The sequence below is a fragment of the Dromiciops gliroides genome, chromosome 6 (assembly GCF_019393635.1).
Source record: "Dromiciops gliroides isolate mDroGli1 chromosome 6, mDroGli1.pri, whole genome shotgun sequence".
Classification (NCBI taxonomy): Eukaryota; Metazoa; Chordata; class Mammalia; order Microbiotheria; family Microbiotheriidae; genus Dromiciops; species Dromiciops gliroides.
Window position 1 is genome coordinate 112,972,718 of NC_057866.1, and position 26,607 is coordinate 112,999,324.

General features: G+C 35.8%; 1 protein-coding gene across 1 annotated transcript in view; it reads right to left on the bottom strand.

Annotated features, from left to right (window-relative positions):
• LOC122732063 (WD repeat-containing protein 19-like) overlaps nucleotides 1-26,607 on the bottom strand; it is a 135,727-nt gene that overhangs the window by 99,896 nt on the left and 9,224 nt on the right. The window contains exons 3-12 of the mRNA XM_043972253.1: nucleotides 26,295-26,410; nucleotides 25,746-25,861; nucleotides 20,591-20,671; nucleotides 18,165-18,277; nucleotides 12,381-12,554; nucleotides 11,572-11,642; nucleotides 8,395-8,567; nucleotides 8,198-8,312; nucleotides 4,759-4,865; nucleotides 2,307-2,429 (exon numbers count right to left, since the gene is read on the bottom strand). Of these exons, the coding sequence (XP_043828188.1) occupies nucleotides 2,307-2,429; nucleotides 4,759-4,865; nucleotides 8,198-8,312; nucleotides 8,395-8,567; nucleotides 11,572-11,642; nucleotides 12,381-12,554; nucleotides 18,165-18,277; nucleotides 20,591-20,671; nucleotides 25,746-25,861; nucleotides 26,295-26,410 (1,189 nt within the window). The remainder of the gene's footprint in view (nucleotides 1-2,306; nucleotides 2,430-4,758; nucleotides 4,866-8,197; nucleotides 8,313-8,394; nucleotides 8,568-11,571; nucleotides 11,643-12,380; nucleotides 12,555-18,164; nucleotides 18,278-20,590; nucleotides 20,672-25,745; nucleotides 25,862-26,294; nucleotides 26,411-26,607) is intronic.

Below are 26,607 nucleotides of genomic sequence, written 5' to 3' on the forward strand. Positions count from 1 at the left end.
CTATATCTGTTATGGTCCATTTTATATGTCCAAAAATATAAATTAAAATTGGTATTATATAAGTGGTGACTGCTTTAAATGGGTTCTTTCCACTGAGATTTCTAAAAGCCATAGGTGAAGAACTAAATCTAAGGCTCAGTATTAGTAGTAATCAACAAAGTCAATACAAATATTATTGCACTTTTGGCCAGCTTTTTCAATAATTACCAAATCAATAATAAATCACTTACACCCATTTTCAATAAACTTTTTGTGTCTCAGTCTTTGGTGCAGCAGCTAAGTGGCGCAGTGGATGGAGCACTGGCCCTGAAGTTGGAAGGACCCAAATTCAAATCTTACCTTGGACAATCATTAGTTGTGTGACCCTGGGTGAGTCACTTAACCCCAATTGCCTTAAACATCCAAGGCCATCTCTAATTATCCTGATATGTATCTTGCCACTGGCCCCAGATGGCTCTGGAGGAAAGAGTGAGGTTGGTGACCTTGCACAGCTCTCACTCACTTAAAATCAAATTCAATACAAGTCATGACATCACCCTGATGTCATGGTCCTCTTTGGGAATAAGGGACAAACAATAAACAAACAAACAACAAACCCCTTTGGTAATTTGGCAATAATTCCAAAGCCCATTGTTATGGGACTACTTCCTCATGAGTGGAGATGAATGCTCTACTTTATATATGTGGCAAAGTGAAGTTGAAAAGTGGAAGAGATCTACAATTTCTTCAGTCTTTTTTGGGATTCCTCAAATTTCAGGTCCTTGAGCTTCAAGTCACTCTGGATGCTTCTGGCTTCCTACTTTTAGTGGGAAGATAGATGAGGCCAACCCCATTTCAGATTGCTGACAGAAAAGACTCCAGAAAGACCTGAAAGGAGACGCAGTCTCTATCATGTCACTATCTTCTGTCTGTTACAGTAATCTTTGGAGAATTTCCCTTTGAATAAGACCAAGTATTCTTTCCCTTGGATGAGCTTCCTCCCTTTCAATGGTAAAGTGGACTCCTTTGTTAAGCTGAATAAATACTTACAATAAACAGTTTAATTTAATCCTTTTTGCTTACATTTAAGAGTTAATCATTTTGTTATGAAATATAGCTGCTTGTAGCCTCATACAATTATTTGCCCAAAATTCAACAAGGTTTTTTTCTCTCTATAACTTCATCTAGGGCATATATACCCTTGCGTATTCGAGTTCTTAAATTTTCAAAAACACTGGAGAATCAGGGTATCACTGAAAAGAAGGTCAGAAACAGAGCTTTTTCTTTATAAGAGAAATTCAGTCTCAAATTACTTGCCAGATTATTCATATTGTTGCCAAAGCTTCATCATGCAACCCTCACATAGATACTGGTGCTAGTATTAGAACAAAGAAGTCTGGCAGAGTAATAGGTCCATCAAGCAAAAATATCTAAAAGGGGCCTAGAAGCTTTCATGGTCCCTATAATCACCATTAATAAAGCATTTGGACAACTATGAAACTCTTTTTCTTCAATAACTCATATCTTTCAGTAAACTTTATTGGAATATGTGATGTATGTGTTGTTTTGTTTTTACCATTTAATGGCATTTACCACATAACTATGACATTTAAGAAAGCATTTTCTGCTAAATCTTAAGAAATGGGGAGGAAGACCTAATTACCTTTCTAACCATTGCAGTTATGCCCAAAAACAAAAGACTCTGCTGACACACCCACAAAAAAATGGTAAATACATAAAAGCATTTTTAAAAGGTACCCAAAGATAATATGATTCAATTTCCTCTTAAGAATCAAAGAAACAGACTGTGACAGAACTGCAAGCCGATCCTATTCAAAACTCTCATGATCTGGGGACAGCTAGGTGGTGCAGTGAATAAAGCACCAGCCCTGGATTCAGGAGGACCTGAGTTCAAATCTGACCTCGGACACTTGACATTTACTAGCTGTGTGACCCTGGGCAAGTCACTTAACCCTCATTGCCCCACCAAAAAAACCCCCAAAAAACCAAAAACCCTCTCACGATCTACTTGAATTATCACCATTTACTAATGCAAATCTAAAGCCCTTTAAAAATAGATTTCAAGAAGCCAAGTAAACTAATTCTTCACATGGAACATATAAATAATCCAAGTAAGATGTTTTTGTTTTGTTTTGTTTTGTTTTTGTTTTTTTTAATATTCTTAGCCATCCCCAGGGTAAAAAATTAGATTATTTCCTATGATAAAATTTTCTTTTGGGTTTTTGTAGGTTTCAAGAAGTAAAAAGAATAAAAATTAATAATTCATACATAATGAATTAGGTAAGAAATGAAAATGAAATACATACATCAGTACCATAGATTAGAAAATCACCAGTTAATGTGTGGCACAAAATTCTGTATTCATCAACTGTTGCTGGAAACAGACGAGTTTCTCTTTCTTCTTGAGCATCCAAAATTTCACTTTCTATCTAAAATATGAAATTAAATAACAAAATGATGTAGTAAATTAATTCTTAGGGAACACTGCTGGTCCCACTATATAATACCAGTGTTGAGCTATGATAGGACATGGTGACAAGCTGACAAGTTGCTAAATAAAATTCAAGTCTACCACTGTTCTGTTAAATTCTTTCACTCTGGCACATTAAATTGATTCTATAGATTTTTTCAAATCACTACTGTAAACTCAGGCTGCCACCTCATCTTTCAGATCTGGTATTCAGTCATACTTTGTGGGGGGTTTTCTTGAATCATGCCTTTGCTTTCCCCTCAGGAGGATTATACCCTTTCTATTGATTGTTCTCAGTTAATTTAATAATTGTTCTCATAAACCAGTACATGGAACCACTTTCATGGTACCTGGAGCTCATACAATCTCAAGTCGTGAAATTTTAAATATAATAGATGGTAAAATATTAAGTACAAAAAATAAGTCTCTCTCTTGTGACACTGACAAAAATGTCAGAAAGTGCAAATTAAGATAGGGAATAATGTACTTTAATATCAGTAGTAATTTTTTAAATTATATAAGTAATAAGTAAATTGACCATTATGTAATACTCAATAAGAGCCAAAAAAAGAATCTTCCTCAAAATTATTCTGATCATCATGCAGAAGGTGGGACATCATCTGTATATGGAAAGACTCTTGAGGAATAACTGTATTAAGAAATTGGGGAAAAGGAAATAAAGGATCAAGCAGAGAGTGGGGGTATAATGTTTAGGAAGCTAAGGGAGAAGAAATTATGTAGTAGAGACAGGTGTTTTCCCCCTTCTCCTCCTGTTACCTATTTTGCTGCTCTTTCTCAGTCTCCTTTGCTAAATCATGATCCACACTGCATGTTATATATGCAAGTATATGCAAGGAATCTATGCTAGGCCTTCTTCTCTTTTCTTTACAAACTCTTTCTTTTTTATCTTCAATATTTAGAATTTTATTTTCCCAAATTACACGTAAAATGCAATTTTGACATCAATTTTTAAAAACTTTGTGCTCCAAATTCTCTTCCTCCCTCCCTCCCCATCCCCCCTAAAAAACTCAAGCAATTCAATATAAGCTATACATGAGAAGTCATGCAAAAGTACAAACTTTTTCTTAATGATCTCATCATTTCCCATGGATTCATCTATCAATTTTATGCAAGTAACTCCCAGAACTATATATGCAGCCTTAGCTCTCTATTCTGAGCTCTACTTCCATAGGCATCTCTAATTCAACATGTCCAAAACAGACTTCATTAACTTGACCCCAAAATTATCCACTTTTTTAATTTCCCTATTTCTGTGAGAGTACTATCATCCTCTAGTCCCTTAGCTTTACAACTTCAATATCACCATCATTTCCATCACATCCCTACCCATCCAGATCAAGCGGTTTATTACGAAGTCAATCCTACCTCCACAACATTTCTCAACTCCATTTCTCTACTCATAGTTTGTGGTCCTCATCACTTCATCTTAAAGGAACCATTTTATTTGGCCTCCAAGTTTGCCATTTAATTGAGTCTCCGGGTTCACCCCCTCTCCAATCCATCTTCCACACTTTTACCAAATTGATATTCCTAAAGCACAGGGCCGACCATCTTACTCCCCCATTTAAGAAGCTCCAATGGACTCCTTTTGTCTCTAGAACAAAATAAATCCTCAATTATGCCTTTATAAGCCCTTCACAATCCAGTTCTAGCCTCCATCTCCAGGCTTACTGCATATTACTTTCCTTCACCTAAGTTCCAGTCAAACTAGCTCACTCACTATTTCCCATACATCATCTTCCATTTCCTATCTCCATGCCTGTTTTCAAGGTTGAGTCCCATGATAGGTTGTTTGTAAGCATCTGTAGTCTTGTTCTTCTTTTGTCATCACAGATAATAAAAATTGGCATGGCCGGGCCAGAAAATGCAAAGTACTGGGTTAATTCTTCAAAAGTTGCAAGTAATGTGATAGCATCAGAAGGTAGCAATGAGGTAATGGTATATCAGTTAACAATTTTGAGAATAGAAGGAAGTTTGTGAACATCAGATTCAAGTCTCTAAAGAGAACAGTAGAAAGGGCTACATAATTATTTAACTAAGTTTTGCTGAGGTGACAGAAGCAGCCTCAAATAGAATAAGAGTGAATGTCTGGAACGAAGTATTTGGATAAATTGCTTGCACCTAACCGAATGACTTGGATTAAGGGGTCAGTACAATAGGATATAAAATTGTTTAGTAGGCTCCATTGGCAGAATTGCCCTATAGAAGATATGCAGTAGCCATTCTAGAGAATCTATAATTAGAGCACAAATACACTGTATCCTTACCATATGTAATTGAACTTTTCCCTCAAAGAGCACAGCAGCATAGTCAGAATTAAGGCTCATACTGACAACAGTCCCCAGATATTCCATATCTTTCAGTTTTTTGACACCTACATAAGTCAGAAAAAAAATTTGATATTTTAAGTTTTACCTCCTCTCTATGCTAAAGATTATATAATTCAACATTCAAAAAAAGTGAAACTGTTTTTTCCAGATATAGTAACACTTACATGACTAGCAAAGTCATTTTTGGTTGCCCACTTCATGATTTTACTGTTTAAGTGGCAAGAAGAATCTCCCCAATACCAAAAGACAGGAATAGTTTTAAAAATAACTGCAAAATAGAAATTTTGTATTGACCAACATATCAAATGGTATGCCAAGATAAACTCCAAATGTTGTATCCTCTGCAAGGAGGCTGACCTATGCCAGTAATTAGGGCAATCATAGGACCAGAGGAAAAAGCCACTCTAGAGGAAAAGGAGGGTACAGTCAAAATTAGGATCCAAGTGAAACAAACCAGAGGTCAGGAATCAGAATTCCTCAAGAATATCATTTTAACTGGGATGCTAATCCAGTGTTGGTGGAGTTGTGAAAAGATCCAACCATTCTGGAGAGCAATTTGGAACTATACGCAAAGAGCTATAGAACTGTGTATGCCCTTTGATCCAGCAATGCCACTGCTAGGTTTATACCCCCAAAGACATCCCCAAAAAGAGAAAAAAATCTATTCGTACAAAAATATTCATAGTAGCTCTTTTTGTGGTGGATAAGAACTGGAAATCAAAGGAATGCCCATCAATTGGGGAATGGCTGAAAAAGCTATAGTATATGATTGTAATGGAATATTATTGTGCTATAAGAAATGACAAGCAGGACATTTCAAAAAGGCCTGAAAAGACTTATATGAACTGATGTATAGAGAAGTGAGTAGAACCATGAGAATGCTGCGCACAGTGACAGCCATACTGTTCAATGAAGAACTGTGAATGATTTAAATATTCTCAGCAATATAATGATCCAAGACAACCCCAAAGGACTAATGATGAAGCATACTATCCACCTCCAAAGAAAGAACTGGTATTGATTGAACACAGACTGAAGCATGCTATTTTTCATTTTCATTTTTTCCCTTTATTTAAGTTTTCTTATACAAAATGGCTGATGCTTTACATAATGGCACATGTATAACCTATATCTGATTGCTTACTGCCTCAGGGAAGGGAGAGGGGAAGAAGGGAAGGAGGAACAGGATTTGGAACTCAAAACTTTAAATAAAAATGTTTATTATAAAAAAATATAAGTTTAAGGGACTGAAATATATCATGGAAAGCATGGTTTCAAGGCAAAGAAGTCTATATAGAAAACATACTACCAAGAATGACAACAAAATAATAGTTTGTCTGATAAGACCTTCTTTCTCAAAGCCATAATTCTGTAGCCTTCTTTTTCACAAAATAGTAACTGAAATAAAGAAGCAAATGAATACCCTCCTTCAGTTTTCTTTAGAAAAGTCTCCTAGAGCTGCCTTTTCTATCCTAGTCAATAGTAGATCCATCCAGAAATTTGGGCTTCTGAGTCTAGCTTAACAAGAAAACCATATGGTCTATGTGGAACAACTTCTATGCCTCAACTGCACCACAAATATCCCATAATTCTGATACTGGAGAGGAATTTTTGATTTAGAATCTGGATGGATTCAACATAGACCTGCTCTGGGCAATAATTCCAGCAATTCTGAATGTGCTGGAATGTGACCTTCCCCAAACCACACTTAGTAACTTGACAAGACCATGCAAGCCAAGTGATTCCCTAAAACTTGGAAATGAAAAGAATAAGGTCCCTTTCAGGTAAGTATTTCACACTGTTTCCCCATGGAAACACCAAGACTTAGTTACCTGGATTTCTGTTCCAGACTGAAGTGGACACCAGTAAATTGTTTTAATTACCTCTGGGGGAGATTAAGGTATTTAATAAATACTTACTATGTGCCAGGCACTGTGCTAAGTACTGGGGACCAAAAACAGGAAAATAAGACAGTCCGAACTCTCAAGGAGCTTACAGGGAAAGGCAATACATAAAAAAAGAAGAGGAAAGAGGCATACTTAATAGTGCATATAAGCATGCCAGACAGTCCCTGTGGTTAAGGAGATCAAAGGGTGTTCAGGGAGGACTAGCAACTCTGATGTAGGGCTTGCTCAAGCCTTTTCAGGGCTGCTCATCCATCTTTGGTGTCCACCCTCACCCAACTCTCATCTGTGGCACCAAGAAGCTATAGCTGTTAAATGAGCTAGAGAAGGAAATGGCTAACCACTACAGTATCTTTGCCAAGAAAAGAACAAATGGAGTCACAGAGTCAAACATGACTGAAAAAACTGAATAACACAAAGAGGAAGTAGGAATCATTAACAGCCAGCATGGCTTCATTAAACATAAGTTATGCCAGACAAATCATTTCACTTTGGAGTAAGATCATAATACCAGTAGTAAAAAATATCTGGGGCTTCGGGGTAAATTGCAAGCTCAAAATAAGTCAACAATGAAATATGGCAACCCAAAAAGTTAGTATTATCATAGACTTTACTAAGGGAAGCATAGGTCCAAAACAAAGGAGGTGATAGTCTTGCTGGCCTTCCCTAGTCAGGCCATATCTGAAGAACTGTGTTCAATTCTGGCCACCACCTTTTAGGAAGAGCTGAAGCATATACAGAGGAAGGTTACCAGGATGGTGAGGGGACTGGATACTATGTTATATGAAAACTGAATATAGGAAATATAAACGTTCACTTTTGAGAAGACTTATCAGGGACATGATAGCTGTCTTCATGTATTATAAAGACTATCATGTAGAAAAAATCCTTAAGTTTGGTAGCTTCATCTTTACTTAAGAGTTTTCTAGGGAAAGCTTAATAACATTTATCAGCTATGTCACATATGCAAAGGGATTTTTGTTCTCATACAGACTGGACTAGATGTCCTTGATTTCTCTTCTAACACTGGAGTTCTGTGATCCTAAAGATCCTTCTGTCCTCTGTATCCCATAACATGTAGCACCCTGGCCACATAGCTATCTTTCCTATGGCTTCAAAAAGAATGAATTACATTCATTAGTTCTTAGAAAGAATAATGACATAGGCAGTACATGTCCACATTGCTTGACTTCACAGGACATTCTAGGGTTTCAGATTCAGTTGCCTGTTTAACACTTAATTTTGTTATTAAGATTGACAGAATTAAAGCTGTGTATATATCAACTAATTTTAGATGAATCAAAGTCTAGAAAAATCTTTCTTGTTATAGCAATATGGGCAAATAAGGAACACAATAAATAAAAAGTGAACTTTAACTCCTTAAAGATGACAATCACACATATGTCATAATAAGATAATTGTATTAAATGACCAAATATCCAATTAAAGAGGCAGAATCATTTTATATTTACCTGTGTCTCCTAGTGCATAAAACCAAGCTCTATTATTCATCCCAACAGCCAAATGAAAAAGGCCTACTGCAATAAAGGTAGGTTCCACTTCAACAGAAACAGTGACTGGCGGCTCCTATAAAAAATAGTCTTACTGATTAGAATTTTTGAAGATCTATCACTTTAAATAAAATTGAAATATCATATAGTTTTCATACTCCTTCAACAGGGTTGGCTACAGTTACTTCAAGAAGGGAGGTAAGGTAAGCAATCCGTGTACTAAAAGTGTCTCCAAGGACTGGAAGTTTTGTCAGGAAAACATGGAGTGAGCCTCTTTGTGTAGCCACTGCCAACAACTGTCCATCATCTGTCCAGGACATACAACCTAAACCTGAGATATGAAAAAAAAATTTAAATAAAAACATACACAGAGATATAAATTGTTCTTCAGAAAAAAAATACTCAAAATAACTAAAAAGAAATCATTTTGAAACTATATATTTTAATTTTGAATTTAGTCTCAGATTACTCATCTGATTTTATGATCATGAGGTTAGACTAGATGATTTTGAAGATTTTTATGACTCACTTTTAAAAACTTCTGTCCTAATATTCCTATTAACAGCACTTATAAGTGAACTAGATAATAAAATATAAGAAATAGAAACCAGGAGCAGCTAGGTGACGCAGTGGATAGTGCATCTGCCTTGGATTCCTTGGAGGACCTGAGTTCAAATCCAGACTCAGACATTTGACACTTAATAGCTATGTGACCTTGGGCAAGTCACTTAACCCTCACTGCCCCACCCCCACCCCCACCCCAAAAAAAGAAAGAAAGAAATGGAAAGCAGCAATAAAACACCTAAAATGGCATTCTTTTATTATTCAGTCTACATTCACTGTAACAATACACATTCAATAAATGATAGTCTTTCACTGAGACAATGATTGAACATTTATAAGGTATATTTTTACTTGTCTTTCAAAAGTACAGCATATGCAGCTGCAATACAAAATGAAAAAGTGATTTCCTAATATCAGTAAACAACAATCATTCAAATTAATAAGGGCAAAAATAAATAGAACACATGGTTCAATTTATTGTGATATTTTTCAAATAATTGAAAAAAACATAAAAAAGATAAGCTAGAAAAAGAGTTACTTAAAACATATACCTGAACTTAATGGTTATATGGTTATTTTTTTTTTTTTTGCAGGGCAATGGGGGTTAAGTGACTTGCCCAGGGTCACACAGCTAGTAAGTGTCAAATGTCTGAGGCCGGATTTGAACTCAGGTACTCCTGAATCCAGGGCCAGTGCTTTATCCACTGCGCCACCTAGCCGCCCCCAAAATTTTTTTAAATTTTGTTTTTGTTGGTTTTTTGGTTTTTTTGTGAGGCAATCGGGGTTAAGTGACTTGCCAACCATCACAAAGCTAGTAAGTGTTAAGTGTCTGAGGTCGGATTTGAACTCAGGTCCTCCTGAATCCAGGGCAGGTGCTCTATCCACTGCGCCACCTAGCTGCCCCATATAGTTATTTTAATACAGCAGTAATCCCCTATCTGAAACATGAATGTTTGCAGAGTTGGCAAACATGGCCCAATGCACAAGAACCAGATTAAAATGCAATTAGGAAATATGTAATAAAAATAAAAATACAATATAGCACAGATAAAATGGTTTTCTAAGTCAATACATTATCTGTAGTGATCCTTATGTACAGTTTAGTGGTGTTAAGGGCTAAAATTCTAGCTAAACTGTCTAAAATATCTAATGAGTGGTCGCCAATAAATTATAAGCTTTAGCAGGAGTTAGACTTTTAAGCATTTATTAAGGAGAATAAGAATTTGGTAAAGGGAGAGAAAGGCCTAGATTCCTATCTATTAAAGGGAGAGCACATTTCTAGCTCCGCTCTCCACCAGAGTCCAGAGGAAAAAAAAGCGTGACCCGAGCGCCAGTCTCTTCCTTCCTCCTCCCGCTAGCCCGCGTCACTTCCTGACGCCAAAGAAAAGACTCCTGGTCTTGCCCTCAAAGACCTTCACTTCATGGGCAGAACTCTTCTACAGTAAGTCTCCAGCAGGTGGTGTTATTCCAATTGTTACAGTGGACCTGTTTCTATTTGCGTTTGACACCACTGCTCTATAATATCCCCAACAAAGTGGTTATCCAGCTCTGCCTGAAAAACTCATACATTCATTTATATGACAGTTCATTATACTCTGAGCCACTCTATTTGGTGGAAGTTTTTTTCTTCTATTGAGGCAAAACCTGTCACCCAGTAACTTTTTTTTTTTTTGCATTTGGATTTGTTGTTTTGTTTTTTCCTTTTTTGCAGGGCAATGAGGGTTAAGTGACTTGCCCAGAGTCACACAGCTAGTAAATATTAAGTGTCTGAGGCTGGATTTGAACTCAGGTACTCCTGAATCTAGGGCCGGTGCTTTATCCACTGTGCCACCTAGCTGCCCCCTCCCAGTAACTTTTGAAGCACCAATCCTGATCTGGTCTTTAGGGCTAAACAAAATAAGTCTAAGCTCTATTAGGTAACAACAGTTCAACTATTTAAACACAATGATCAATCCTCTCCCCCACAAAAATTTTTTTTTCTCCTTCCAATGGAGTTTGTCAGGGTTAGGAACATATGTAATGATTTTTGCCATCTGGAAAATATTCCAATATAAGAAAATAGGCCTTTTCCCCCACAGCAACATCTGAAATTAAAGCATGAGTAACTGCCCTGGTATTCTCACACATTCTCCTTATTCAGACATAACTTAGTTGGAGTATTAAAGAAGATTCAAAGCTGAGTTATCCTGATATAGGCAAAGAGGAAGATAAAACTAGCATTTCATAGAATTTCATATTCCTAAAATCAATATGGGTCAGAAAAAATGCCAAATCCAAAGACTTTTTAAAGTAAGTTCAAGCCCTTGTAATATGCAATAAAAATTTCAATTGCAACAAAATAATGTGGAAATTCCTTACATTTATTATAAAAATTATTTAAGGAAGCATATGCAATGTGTCCTGGAAACGCAATAATGCTAAAAATGAAAGGTTAATAATGTGATTATGAATCAATTTTGTTCAAAAGGAAATTGCGCCAAGAGGCCCAATACCATTCCTTCCCAAAACTGAAGCAAGGTGCTATGTGAAATGGAAAATCAGATGAAAAATAGGAGCCTAACTATGAATATTTTCAAATCAAAGAAGGAAAGGGTAGTATTTTTCTTCAGTCTATTAACTTTCTAATGTTAACTAATGTAAACCACAAAAGATAAATGGGAACAAATTGATAAAGGTGAGTAAATCTTCTTCCCCTAGGTATTTCCCTTCCAATGCTCTTTTAGCTACAATTTTTCAATTAAAAAAAAAAGTCTGAGAAGCTATTACTATACCTTTATTTTCATCATCCAGATTTATTATGGCATACATTTCTTTCAGTTCTGATAAATCATGGATTTTAATACTGAAATAAATAAACAAATGTTAACTTTACTCAATCCCATTTACCAGAAGGTTGGCTACCAGATGACTGGTTTGCCATAATTCATGAAAGAATTTTGATCTGCACCAAAATTCACCAAATCACAGGTCTTGCAAACTAATAACATAAAGTAACTTTCATTATTACCACCTCAAGTGACCAAGTAAATAGAAGACAGACAAGAAGACAAGTAAATATACTGACAAGAAAAATAAAAAAGCAAAAAGGGTGATTATTAATTATTTAGATTTAAATATTAACATCAGAAGAGACCCTCTCCATCTAAAAAACTGACAAATTATTGAAATAAGATTTCTAGAAGCAAAAACTATATTTTGCTGTGAATTAGAGTAGCACAGAAAAGAATGTGAAATTTTCTAAATATAATATAAACAAAGGCAAAGTGAAGTAGATTTAGAGCACAATTATCCAGATAAGTTCCCAAAGTGGTAATTAAACAAAAGTGAAAGTATCTTTCTTTTTATTTTCAAACTTCAGAGTCAGGATGCTTGGGAAAGTTGGGAGAGACAGTAAATCCCTTTTTCTGGGATTTTTTTTATCCTAAATAAATGTGTAGCAATAATTATGACAAAGGTAATTTTAGGAGGAAAATTATTTAAATAATTTTGCAGTGAAATTTTTGAGTAAGTCCAAATGTTGTATTTAATATAAAAACATACACAATTTTAATGTATTTAAAGTAATTTGGCTGTTACCTACCAGTTGTCTCCACATGATGCAGCTTTATTTAATGACTGAGATATTGCAATGTTGGTTAGGCTATCTTTATGGTCACGGGTTTGAAAAATCTCTTGACCAATTTCTTGAAAATGTGTTGAGATAACCACAACATACCCATGTGAAAAGCCAATCATGATGTAGCCATCACCAAACCTGAGTTAAAAGTAAATATTACATATGCAACACAAAGATAAATGTGCAGGTTTGAAGTTTGTTTGGGTTGTTTTGCTTAGTTTTAATATACAAGAGCAATACATCAGTAAGTTCTATTTTTCTCTAGTGGTTGTCATTAAATTTACTTATAAGATTAGGCTGCTAGCTATAGAACTTATGGATAGAGCTAAAATTAAATTTGCATTTTAATTCTATTATAAGCAAAATCCTGTTTAAGTGATTCTTAACATACAAACATAAAATAATTCATAATACAAACAAGGCTACAATATTTCCATGTTGTCTCAAGTGGCTCAGTAGTGCTTTACTATACATAGTATATAAGATAGACAGGTCCTGACCCCTTCTAGTGGCTTCAGGAATGTAACGGAAGGCATGAAAAGGACAAATTATGACTGAAGAATTGACAGGAGTTAGGAATTAAATGAATATTACATGAGCAAAAAGGGATGATTCTGAAGTAAGAGATTTTAACTATAAATAAAAGCATTCAAGACTGGAGTAAAGAAATTATCTGATTTGAAGTTGAGAAATATTAACAACATAAAGGAAAAAATAAATTAAAGGAATATGCCTTAGTAAAAAAGGGATTAAAATGTCTCTATCTGTAGATGATTCAATGTCATACTTAATGTTTTACCTAAGGTCACCCAGGTAGCAATGTCAGAGGGAAGATTTAAACTCCAGGACCAGTATATGTTCTATTACAACATCTTACCTCCTTAGAGTCACAAAGAGTGCTTGAGGCATTGAGAGGCTGAGTGACTTGCCCATCATCACAGTATGTGTGAGAGGCAGGCCCTTAACCAAGGACTTCGTGTTTCCTAGACTAGCCCTCTACCCACTACACTTTGCTGACTTTAAAATTTTTAATCTTGTTTTTAAAAAAGAATAATTGCCAATTATGCATCAATAGCTAATACAGAGGATGAAGATGTAGAGAAATTCTTTGGAAAAAAATAACAAAAGCATCCAGATAATTAACATAGTTTAATATTCTATAACTTCAAAGCAAAACTGGGCATAATATGCATATGAGTATTTACACATGTAATAAATAAGGTTGGAAAGGTAGGTTAGGTCCAGATTGTAGAGGTTTTAAAATAACAAACTTTTTTTTCTATAAATGACAAATGACATTTGGATTCGATATCACAGGGCCCATAAGGCTAGAAAAGGAAGTAAAAACGACACTAAAGAAAACAAAGATGAGAAGAACAGCTGAACTAAAAAGTGTGCATTTAGGAATTCTGGGCTGGAAGATAACACGATTTTGAGACTAACAGGGGTAAGTTGACCCTCTACTGAGAGAACAAGACACTAATGGTTTGGGGGCAACAAAACCTTAGACCTCTCATTAAAACCCTGGCATTTTGTAACACTTGTAACTATCACCTTATATGGGTAATTTTGCACTTCTATAAAATATAAAAATATACGACCATCAAGAGTATCTTCAAATAATTAAATTAATAGGAAAAAACAAGATTTTAAATATTAAGAGTCTACTATGTACAAGACTCTGCACTGAGTTCTAGGGATACAAAGACAAGAACAAAAACAGTTCTTGTTCTAAAGAGTTTACACTCTACTGATGAACACAGATAAGAAAATATAAAGTAATTTCGGGGACAAATCAAAACACTAAAAACTGGGACAATCAAGAAAAAATTGCTAAAGGAGACAGCACCTTCGTTGTCTTGAAGGAAGCTAGGAAACTTAAGTGTAAGAAGTAAAAGAAAAAAATAGAGAGAATACTCCAATAACAGGGAACAACTTATGAAAAGATATAAAGGTGAACTATGGAATGTTGAGTTTAGGAACTAAAATGTAGGTCATTCCATCTAGAGCATAGAGGGAAATATCTATTCTGAACATGCTGAGTTTGTGGAGATGTCCAAAAAGTAATTGGTTATATAAGACTACAAATCAGGAGGAAAATGAGGGCTAGATATATTGAGTCATCTACATAAAGGCAAATAGGTTTAGGAGGAATGAAGTATAGGGAAAGACTGAAAATAGAGGAGATTGTGATCAAAGAGAATATCAGAGTTCTGGCTTATTGAAGTCACATAGTTATGAGTAGTGATGAGATCAAAGTGACTATTTCTACATGTGGCTGAGATGGAGTAAAGTTGCAGGTGACAAGAATTGAGAAGTCTGATGCACTGGGAAACCAGAATGTCTGAGAGAATATCAACATATATATTCAAGTCCCCAAGAATTTGAGCAGGGGTTGGCCAGCAGAGGATGACCCTGGACTAGGGATTTAATTCTTTGAGGAAGACTGGCCTGAGGCCTAGTAGGCAACAGCAGTCAGGATCTAGATAAGGTGATAGATGTAACAATTGGAATGACACCACTTGCTGGAGACTTACTGTAGAAAAGCTCTGCCATGAGGTGAAGGTCTGAGGGCCAGACCATGCGTCTTTTCTTTGGCGTCAGGAAGTGACATTTGCTTGTGGGAGAAAGAAGTGGGGAGCCTAGCACTCTGACTCACTCTTTTTCCTGTGGACTCTGGTGGAGAGCGGAGCTATAAATGCGCTCTCCCTTTAATAGATAGATGAATCTAGGCCTTTCTCTCTCTCTTTACCAAATTCTTATTCTCCTTAATAAATGCTTAAAAGCCTAACTCTTGCTAAAGCTTATAATTTATTGGCGACCACTCATTAGATATTTTAGACAGACTAGCTAGAATTTTAACACAAACATAGAGATGAATGGAATGAACCTCAATGGAGAAGTTATTGAGTAATAAATTCAGAAAGTGAATCTGAAAATTAGAGTAAGGAACCAAAAGTAAGTTTAGTCTTCCTCCTAGCCACTTGTTAGAGGACATAAGAAAATGCACACCTAGTATGAAAAAAAAGATAGGGAAGGAGGACACATGAAGGGTACCCAGGTTTCCATGAATGTTAAGGACAGGCTAGGTTGTCCTGAATAGGAAGTGAATAAATGCAAAGTCAAACTATCTGACTATATCTACACAGACTATGCTTCATATCCCATCCAGTCATCCTCTCCAGGTATCTTGCCTAAACTCTTTCCAGCAACACTTCTTCATCTTAGTGCTTTCCCTATGAGACTAGCCCCAATTTATCCTATATTATAATCTGTTTACATGTTGTCTCCCCCAATTAGACTGTAAGATCCTTTAAAACAGGAACTGGGGGTTTGGGGGTTTGTTGGGGGTTTTGCCCTTCCCAGTGTTTAGCACAGTGTCCATTACAATAGTAGGCCCTTAGTAGTTGACTTTACTTGAGTTGCCCTATCACAATGTGCATAACCTAATTCTCCTTCCCTGCTTTCCATCTCTTGCTATGAGAATAATCATCAATTCAATACTACCATTGCTTCTGGTCACTATTTCTTGAATTCCCCAGATGAAATGCCTACCCTGGGCACCACTCCCTTATGTTACCTCGCCATATCAGAATGTAAATTCATTAAGATCAAGGACTATATCACTTCTGTATCAATATCTCCAACTCTTTGTGTAATACTTGGCACTGTGATGTTTAAAATCTAATGTGTGTCCTTACCTGCCCCACCCCAAGTTTTGGAGGGGGAAACTAGCTAAGATTTACTGATAAATTCAGCAACAGTTTAGGGTTTTAAGCATTTATTAAAGAGTAAAGATAACACATGGGGGGCAGCTAGGTGACACAGTGGATAGAGCACCAGCCCTAGAGTCAGGAGTACCTGAGTTCAAATCCGGCCTCAGACACTTGACACTTACTAGCTGTGTGACCCTGGCCAAGTCACTTAACCCAATTGCCTCACTAAAAAAAAAAAAAACACATGGAGTACAGTAAAGCAAGAAAAGCCTATCTCCTTTTCTCTCTCTCTGCCACCAACCCGAAGTCCCTGAACGAAAAGGGTGATCCTCAGTGGCTTCTCCCAGAACCCACTATAGAACAGGAAGCAGGGCAGTCCCCACACACAGCTCCAAGCTAATTGGCTGGTAGCATTGATTGACATGACTTACAGACGGTTTTATGAATAGTTACAACTTCCCAACGCCAAGCCAAGCCACTGTTTGCTAGGGGGTGGGGCCCTGGTTCTCACAATGTCTTTCTCAGCAGGGGGTGGCATTCTGATTCTCATAGGACATAGTAGATGCTTACTAATTTTTTCACTCATTTATACAATTTTGAAAGGAAAAAAAATCTAATATGAATGGAAGTTTATTAACAAATGAACATAGGTTTCCAAAAAAGTGAGAGGGGAGAGCAGAGTAAAATAAGTGATCTCTCAAGGAGCAGGGATAAGGTAGATGGGAATGAACTGGATGTGGTGGCAAGAGAAGGAGTTTTCACCTAAGTGACTTAGAGCTCTGAATCATGGGAGAGGTAGAAGAAAAAAAAATTGGTAGTTTGCTAGCTACAGAATGGTTGATTTTCTCATTTCCCACTAAGCAGTGGCAGCTCCTTTCTGAATCCACCTCAATGGTAATAGAAGAGGAAAATCTCTGTTGTTTTCTTACCCTCCCCTATAATTAAGACTCTGGTCCTGGGAAAGGTATAAATGGTTGCTGAATGGTTCCAGAAGATGGAGACTTGTTAATTTTCTCACTATTCCCAAATAAACAATAACAAACAAAGAGCAATTTTTAAATTCTTGCCAATGATATAAAGGTATGAAAATTGAATAGGCAGGCTTTTATAATCAAAATTTTCCAAAAGAGCATATTGTTACAGTCACACAGTTGGCTCTATAGTGTAGAGCATAAAAGATTGCATTGTGCTTGCTCAGGATAACATTTGATTTCATAAGGCAAAACATTACCTTCAAGACTCTCCTCCTACAAAATGTCTGCCATCAATGCCCAAATAATAAATTTTTCCTTGACAGATATAACAGAGATAGCTTTGTTTGATGACCCTATAATTATTCATATCAAGTGAGGAAGAAAACTGGGAAATACATACTTGGAAAAGGCTGTTTAAGATAATCTTAAATTGAACATAGATTCCTTAGAGATGATAAATTCATACAGATGTTCCTGTTTTGGGATTATGCTGACTACATAATCACTCAAAAGAATTGGGCCTAATTATCCAGGGGGGGGGGGGGAAGAATGTCTATTGTCAAGACTATAAATGTAGTTGAATGGACAATCCATAAAGCTGATCAACCAGGACACATATCTTTGCCAGATACTACTTCTGGACAACAGTCTTCAAGATTTTATGAATAAGGTGATGCACAAGAGAAGTGCCATAAAGGATATCATCAGATGGATGTATGACTAGAGAAGGAGGTAAGCTGGTTATATAGAGAAAGTGAGGAATTACTTATGAAATGTGAAAAATCTAGAAGGACTCTCTATGAAGGATTTGTAGGGGTATATAGTCATACAAGATGAGAAGGTTGCAATCTATACAATTGTAGAACTACTGAGATTATAGAGCCATTGACAGATCAAAATGTAGGCTTAGTTGGGTAGGGAATAAGTTCATAATTAAGGAAATCCATCATAACTTAGCAAAAAATAGAGACAAGACCAGGATATATAATATTAAGAAATAACTGAAGTGCTTAAAAAGTCAGTAAAAATAGTTCATTATGATGATGACAATGACTTACCAATGATAACAAACAACGTTGCCATAGTGCTGCTGGAATCCCAGATCAACTGGATTTTCTGGATAATTCACATTAAACAGAAACAAATTTTTCTTGCCAACCACCACACTTATCTGACAATGGACAAAGTATTAGTAACCTAAATTACAAAACCTAATAAAATTAAACATTAACTTGTGTTATACTAAATAATATAGGCTCAAAAACCAGATGACAATAAACTATTATAAAATAATTCACTATGGAAGCCCAACCAGAGACTAAGTCTTAGGTATTGCTTGTTGTGATAAAAAGTTATGTAACTTAAGAGTCACACATCCAGTAAGTGTGAGAGAGGGATAAGAAGTCCAGTAGTCCTGACTCTGAGACTGGCTTTCTGTCCGCTGCATCACACTGCCTCTCACTGTAGCTTACTAATTGGAAATAATAAAAGCTAAAACTCTTCCCTAAAACAAAGGCTCATCTTTTCAGTATCTATACTTTACCACTGCTGCTGTATGGCCATTAGTCATACAACATTACAAGTCTCTGAAGTACAGAAGATGAGTATTATTCAAGAACAATGGAGAGGTATTTTCTAGTTGTAAGTAGGCTACAACACATCCCAAGCCAGGATTATAGAAGAGAACTGGAGTAAATGATATCCTCAAAGATATGTCCAAGGAAATGAGAAGGTCCTGATCAGGAGGTAAGAGGGAAGGACACACCACAGACAGCAATATACTAGTCTCCTCAAGAGAAGTGAAGACTCCACCTTCCCACCACACTCTCGGCACGCTGGTGGGACTCCTGGGGCTACGTTTTGGAAGGATATCAGCAAAAGCCATACAGGAGATGGTTGGCTTGTGGTCTTCATTGTTAGAGGTAACAGTCATAGTAGTGAAATCAGGGATCCACTTGAATAACTAAGCCAGTATAATAGAGTAGAAAGCCCATTGGACTTAGAATCACAATATCTGTGTCCTAAGCCTGGTTCAACTACTAACTTTCCATGTGATCATGGGAGGTGACCTAATCTCTCTTAACCTCAATTTCTTCATCTGTATAATGGAGATGATAATATTTGCACATTTTTCATAGAGTCATTATGAGAAAAGCCCTTACAAGGAGGTAAATTGTTATAATGCCTAAGATATTTTAACGCCAAAACAATATATTAGTATTTCAATAATTTATAAGATCTTTGAGTTTTTAAGTATAAGTACTTCACAGATCATAATTCCTCCACAGATCCTCAACATATAGTAAATGGAGCAGTTGCTACAACCAAAAAATAAGTGGTTAACTTTCTGATAGCGAATTTTTATGAACTCAGATACTCTAGTTTTCAGATGACACAAAATACTTCGCTGGTCCCTTACTCAAAGTCTTTCCAGCTTGCCCTTCAATGAAATAGCTTTTGAGAATCTAGGATCTCTTCTATTCTATAATGAGGCATTAGTGAAAAATTTTATTAAAGCATTTTACCTTTATAATTTTCAAAGATTATCGATTATTATTGAAAAATATTATATTTGTGTGCATATTATTTGAAAAGGTGAGCAGACTTCTATGTTCATAAAAACTAAGAATGTATAGCCATACTGTCCTTGCAAAAGGCTTCACCAAAATGAACAGGATAAATAATGACTGAAAAAGGATAGAAAATAGATAAAAGTATGTCCTCAACAGTTTCCTATATCTTTCTTTCTTTCTTTTTTTTTTTTTTTACTGAGGCAATTGGGGTTAAGTGACTTGCCCAAGGCCACACAGCTAGTAAGTGTTAAGTGACTGAGGCTGGATTTGAAATCAGATACTCCTGACTCCAGGGCCAGTGCTCTATCCACTGCACCACCTAGCTGCCCCCCTATATCTCTTTCATAAAATAAATTGTATTTAATGCTCATATAGAAGGCTCCATCATATAATGAAAAGAGCCTGAAAGTCAGGAGATCTGGACTCTATTCTCAGTTTTGCCACTAACTTGCTGTATGAACTTGGGAAAGTTACTAACCCCCATGATACTCAAGTTTCCTCAATTTTTTCCCTTCAGGGAAGTGAGGGTTACGTGACTTGCCTAGGGTCACACAGATAGTAAGTGTCAAATGTCTGAGGTCACATTTGAACTCAGGTCCTCCTGACTCCAGAGCCAGAGCTCTAACCACTGCACCACCTAGCTGCCCTTTCCTCACTTTTAAAATAAAGGGGCTCAACAAAATTACTTTTAAGTTGTCTTTTAGATCTAAAATTCTCTTCTACTTCTACTTCTCAATATTCCTGTAGGAAAATTACTATGTAAGGTTATCGGGTGTAAGATGCAGTCTCCAGTTTCACAGAGCTTATAACCTAACAGGGAAGATAAGACACGTTCAGGTAGAGTTTTAATAATGTCTATACATACAAAGGCAACAGCATAAGGACATTTTGGTTTCAAACTGAGTTCTTACAGTATTTTCAGTTGTTATTGCTCTGTTTTCACTCCTCATCATTGAAAACTGCATATCACTAAGCTCTGTTTTCAAAAGAACCTAGAAGGGAAAAAATGCACAATCATTTTTTTAAATGTCTTGAATAATACATTTCAAACTTTAAATTTAAATCAAGTATTTATTGAGTTCCTACTGTACTGAAGACCCTGTGAAAGATAACAAGAAGTAAGAAGAGACAAGATCTTTGCCTTTCAAGGCGATTAAATCTAGTTGGGGAATTCTAAACACATTAAAAGTCAAGTAACAATAGAATTTAATATTGAAATTATTTATTGTTTAGGTAATAACTCAATACAATTGAAGAGATACATACAAAAAGAAATAAAGGATTAATTAGCAGGACCATAGGCAGTAAGTGCAAAAGAACTTGAAAGAGCAATAAAACTAGAAGCTAGAAGAAAAAATAAAATTCATCTGGAAAAACAAAAGGTCAAGAATATCAAGGGAACTAATAAAAAAAATGCACAGGAAGGTGGGCTAGCTGTACCAAATCTGAAGCTTTACTATAAAGCAGCAGTCATCAAAACTATTTGGTACTGGCTAAGAAATAGAGTGAAGGATCAATGGAATAGGTTAGACACAGGAGACACAGTAATAAATGACTTTAGTAATCTACTGTTTGACAAACCCAAAGACTCCAACTTCTGGGATATGAACTCAGTATTTGACAAAAAACTGCTGGGAAAACTGGAAACTAGGCATAGACCAACATCTTTGACCTTATACTAAAATAAGGTCAAAATGGGTACATGATTTAGACATAAAAGTTGATACCATAGGTAAATTAGGAGAGATTTATGGAAAGGAGAACAGTTTATGACCAAACAAGAGATAGAGAATATTATGAAATGCAAAATGGATGATTTTGATTACATTAAGTTTTTGTACAAACAGAAGCAATGCATCCAAAATTAGAAGGGATGCAGAAAACTGGGAAAAAATTTTTATGGCCAGTACTTCTGATAAAGGCCTCATTTCTAAAACATATAGGGAACTGGGGGTAGTTAGGTGGCGCAGTGGATAAAACCTTGGATTCAGGAGGCCTGAGTTCAAGTCCAGCCTGAAACACTTGACACTTAACTAGCTGTGTGTGACCTTGGGCAAGTCACTTAACCCTCATTGCCCCATCAAAAAAAAACAAAAAAACAAAATAAAATATATAGGGAACTAAATCAAATTTATAAGAATCCAAGTAATTCCCAATTGAGAAATGGTTAAAGGATATGAACAAGTAGTTTTCTGATGAAGAAATCAAAGCTATCTATTGCCATATTAAAAAAAATGTTCTAAATCACTGATTAGAGAAATGCAAATTAGAACAACTCTGAGGTACCACCTGACACCTATCAGATTGGCTAATATGACAAAAAAGGAAAATAATAAATGTTGGAGAAGCTATGGGAAAAAATGGAACACTAATGCATTGTTGGTGGAGTTGTGAACTTATCCAACCACTCCAGAGAGCAATTTGGAACTATGCACAAAGGGCTATAAAGCTGTGCATACCCTTTTACCCAGCAATACCACTATTAGGTCTTTTTCCCCAAAGAGATCATAAAAAAGGGAAAAGGACCCACATGTACAAAAATATTTACAGCTGCTCTTTTTGTGGTGGCAAGAAATTGGAAATTGAGGGTATGTCCATGAATTGAGGAATGGCTGAACAAGTTGTGGTATATGAATACAATGGAATACTATTTTGCTGTAAGAAACAATGAGCAGGCAGATTTCAAAGAAACCTGGGAGGACTTACATGAACTGATGCTGAGATGAGCAGAACCAGGAGAACATTATACACAGTGTCAACAACACTGTGTGTTGATCAACTATGATTGACTCTTCTCAGCAATACAATGGTCCAAGATAGTTCCAAAGGACTCATGATGGAAAATGCTCTCCAAATCCAGAAAAAAAAGAACTTTGGAATCCAGATGCAGATTGAACCATACTCTTTCTATTTTTTGGTTTTCTTTTTTAAGGTTTTTTCTTTTTGCTCTGATTCTTCTTTCACAGCATGACTAATGCAGAAATATGTTTAATGTGATTGTACATATATAACCTATATCAGATTGCTTGCTGTCTTGGGGAAGGGGAAGGGAAGAGAGGGAGGGAGGGAGGGAGGGAGGAAAATTTGAAACTAGAAATCTTATAAAAACAAATGTTGAACACTATCTCTACATGTAACTGGAAATAATAAAATACTTTTATGAAAAAAATGCATATATTCAGGAGATGGATTGTTGTTTCCGAGGAACAGGAAGGAGGCCAATACCACTTGAGTGATGTGTAATGGAGAATGGTGTTAACAAAATTGGAAATGTAGGAAGGGGCCAGGATACAAAAAGTTTGAATGTCAAACACAATTTTATATTTGACCAGAAATTCTGCAAACTCCTATTGGAGTTTGAGTAGGGGAACTGACATAATCAGACTTATGCTTTAAGAAGCAGAATCACTTTGACAAGTATGGACTGGAATGCCGAGAGACCTATAGTAAGGCGATTGACCAGCAGTCCAGGCATTATGTGACAAGGGCCTATGCCAAGGTGATGGCAGTTTAGAGAGAAGAGGGCATATATGAAAAGTGTTATGAATGAAGAAACAAGATGACTTGATCAACTGATCAGCTACTGTGGAGTGGGAGGGAGGGAAAGAGATGAGAAAGACAGAGGACTTCAAGGATGATACTTAGGTTTCTAGCCTGGTTGACTTAGGATGGTGATACCCTTAATAATAATATGGAAGTTAGGAAGAAGGGAGGTTGGGGGGGGGAAGCAATGAGTTCAGTTATTATTTTGCATCTATTACATTATTTAACACTTCCTATATTTATTTTGACAGTGTCATTTGTACTCATTTGAATCACCAGAAGTGGTTCTGATTTGAAGAATCTTGGGAAAATTTCTCACATCATTCTCCTGCACACAAAGCTTCAGTGGTTCCCTATTGCCTTTATATAAAACACAAATGTAGTACTCTTAAATAAACTGACTCCAGTCTATCTTCCCAGGCATATTACACAGTGCTCCTCTTCTACACTCTCTAGTACAGTCATGCTGGTTGTTACTGTTTCTCCTCCAAAATTACCTTATATTTACTTTGTATTATATTTTGAGTGTATGTCTACAATGCTGTGACCCTTTATACAATGTAAACCTCTTGAGGTACCTGACAATAGTAAGGGCTTAATAAACATTTGCTGAATAATCAAAGGCTAGGGATGGAGAACATGTATACATGTTGTCTCCCCTTATATAAGCTCTTTAAGGAGCTTAATAACTGTTTTTTGATTAATTGCTTGAACAGGGATGAAATGTAGCAAACAAAAGAGTGGTAACAATATATTTGCATACTACTTATGTTGAGAAGAATAATTTTAAATTGAAAAGGGTAAAGCAGAAAACTGCCTAGGTCAATCTGATATAGGAGGTAAAAAAAGAGTCAACAGAAAAACCTAAGACCCAAGCTTTAATTCAGATATTAGCTCTAAAAGGGAGTCAGATGCCAGTTAATGGATAACTTACAAGTAGGATGCTAGGTTCTCATACCCATAACAGGAACAGAGGGACCTAGGCCATGGAGACCTGAAGACAATAAAGGAATTGACAGCCTATAGAAATTCAGACTAGAAATAAAAGAAAAATGAAGGTGTTTTGAAACTAGCCATGGGAAGCAGAAAGAGACACATGCAGAAAAGGCCAAATTTGTCCCCAGATTCACCTTATGACATGTAAACCCCAAAAACACACCTCCACAGAAAAAGGTACCCGGCTGGGGTTTGGCTTAGGACCCCAGGAACTCCAAATTAGGATAAGTCTGCCCCTGTACCTCCCCAAGGTGGAGAATATTATAATGAGTAGGAAAGGCCCTCCCCTGTACCTCCCCAAGGTAGAGATTATTATAATGAGACTGATAATCAATTTACCCATACTATAAATATAACTGTCTTTCTTTTCAGTATTCGAGAGATACCTTTCCACTATTCTGGTTTTCTCCCTGTGGTCACTCACAGTATTGCAATAAAACTTGGGGAAATGAGTCATCGAATCTTGTAATTCTTTTGGGACGACTCACAATCAATTTGACCCCAAATTCCATACCATATCAAATCCACTAAACTAGATAAGAAAGTAGCTACAATAAATAAACAGTAGAGATACCCAAAAATTCACAGGAGACAAAATCCCAGAAATGACCTAGCCACAAAAATTCATGACCTCAAGTGCCTATACATAAATATGCAAAACCAGGTCAACTAAAGCTCCTAATGTAAGGAAACATATTAAACCTCATAGATATCACTGAGACTCGGTGGGATAAGATCCATGAATGGAATAAACAGGATAGCTAAAAGATAAGGTAGGGATGAATAGTAGCTATATGTATTTTTTTTCAATCACCAAAAATCTACCTTCCCTCCAACTCACCCCCACTCCCTCCCCAGTAAGAAAGAAAAACAAAATCCCTGTTACAAACACATGAAATCAAACAAAATAGATTTCCACAATTGAGGAAATGTCCATCAATTGGAGAATGGCTGTGAAACGTCATGGTATATGAAAATAATGGAATACTATTGTGCTATAAGAAATGATAAACAGGAAGATTTCAGGAAAACCTGGAAACACTTATATGAACTGATGCTAAGTGAAGTGAGCAGAATCAAAAGAACACTGTGCACAGTACAGCTATATTATGCAATGATCAACTATGATAGACTTAGCTCTTCTGAGCAATATAATGTTCCAAGGCAATTCCAAAAGACTCATGATGGAAAATGCTCTACATATCCAAAAAAAAACCAACCTATGGAGTCTAAATGCAAATCGAAGCATACTATTTTCACTTTATTTGTTGTTATTTTTTCTTTATTGTGGTTTTTCCCTTTTGTTCTGATTCTTCTTTTACAACATGACTAGTATGGAAATATGTATATCTGATGGCAGTGAAAGGTGAAAAAGAAATAGAAGAGTATATCCACTGTATTTAATATCAAGTGCAGAGCAGGATAGTGTTTTATAAAAATAATAGTAATAATAACCATGGGCTTATTAATGACTTTAAAGAATATTAAAAGAGAAACTAAAAACTTGATACAGGTGCTACTTTTTACCTGTTTTATTGTATCACCTTCCTGATTGCTAACTGTTATAATTTTATCTTCGCTACCTAGTGCCAGTAAGTTTTCAGAACTCCAACATCCACACGTTATTCGTTTAGTGTGCTTACCTGAAAAATAAATTAACATTATACACTACAGCTATGCTACAATGCTTCTCCCAGGACCTATGACTACCTTATAGATGAAGTCTTTTTGTATTTTCGCACTTTTATTCTTTAAATAGGATTCAAAATTCCTCTTTCTAATGGAGTATATTACAGTGAGATCCAAATGTTTATTAAGTGGAAGTATTATTATAATGTGTCCAATAATTTTATAATGATTTATCTATTAAAGTATTAAAAACTAGATTTAAAACTTCATACCACTATATACAGACAATATTACTACTATAGGACTACTATATTTGTATATTTATACTACTATATATATATATATATACATACATACATACATACATGATGGGTTTCTTTGTTTTTTGATTAACCTTTAAATTTTTCAATTTATGTTTAAGAAAATCAATAGTCAGATACTACATACCCAGTACAGGAATTTTGCGAGAAGTCTGATGGTTATATATAAATAAGTTTCCTTTAACTGTTCCAATAGCAAGTAAGGCTCCAACTTTTGACCAGAGCAGGAAGGACATCTGATCCCTGGAATTTGAAAAAATTTTAATGGCTGTTTTGTACCATAATTAAAAATGCTCCTTTCAGATTTCATCAATATATTCTTATACATAAAGTTGATATAGCTATTTGTTAACCCAAAGTAGGCATAAGCAGAGACACAGAATGTTAGGGCTAGAAAGGACCTTAAATATTATTTAGTTCAATCTCCTTACTTTACATAA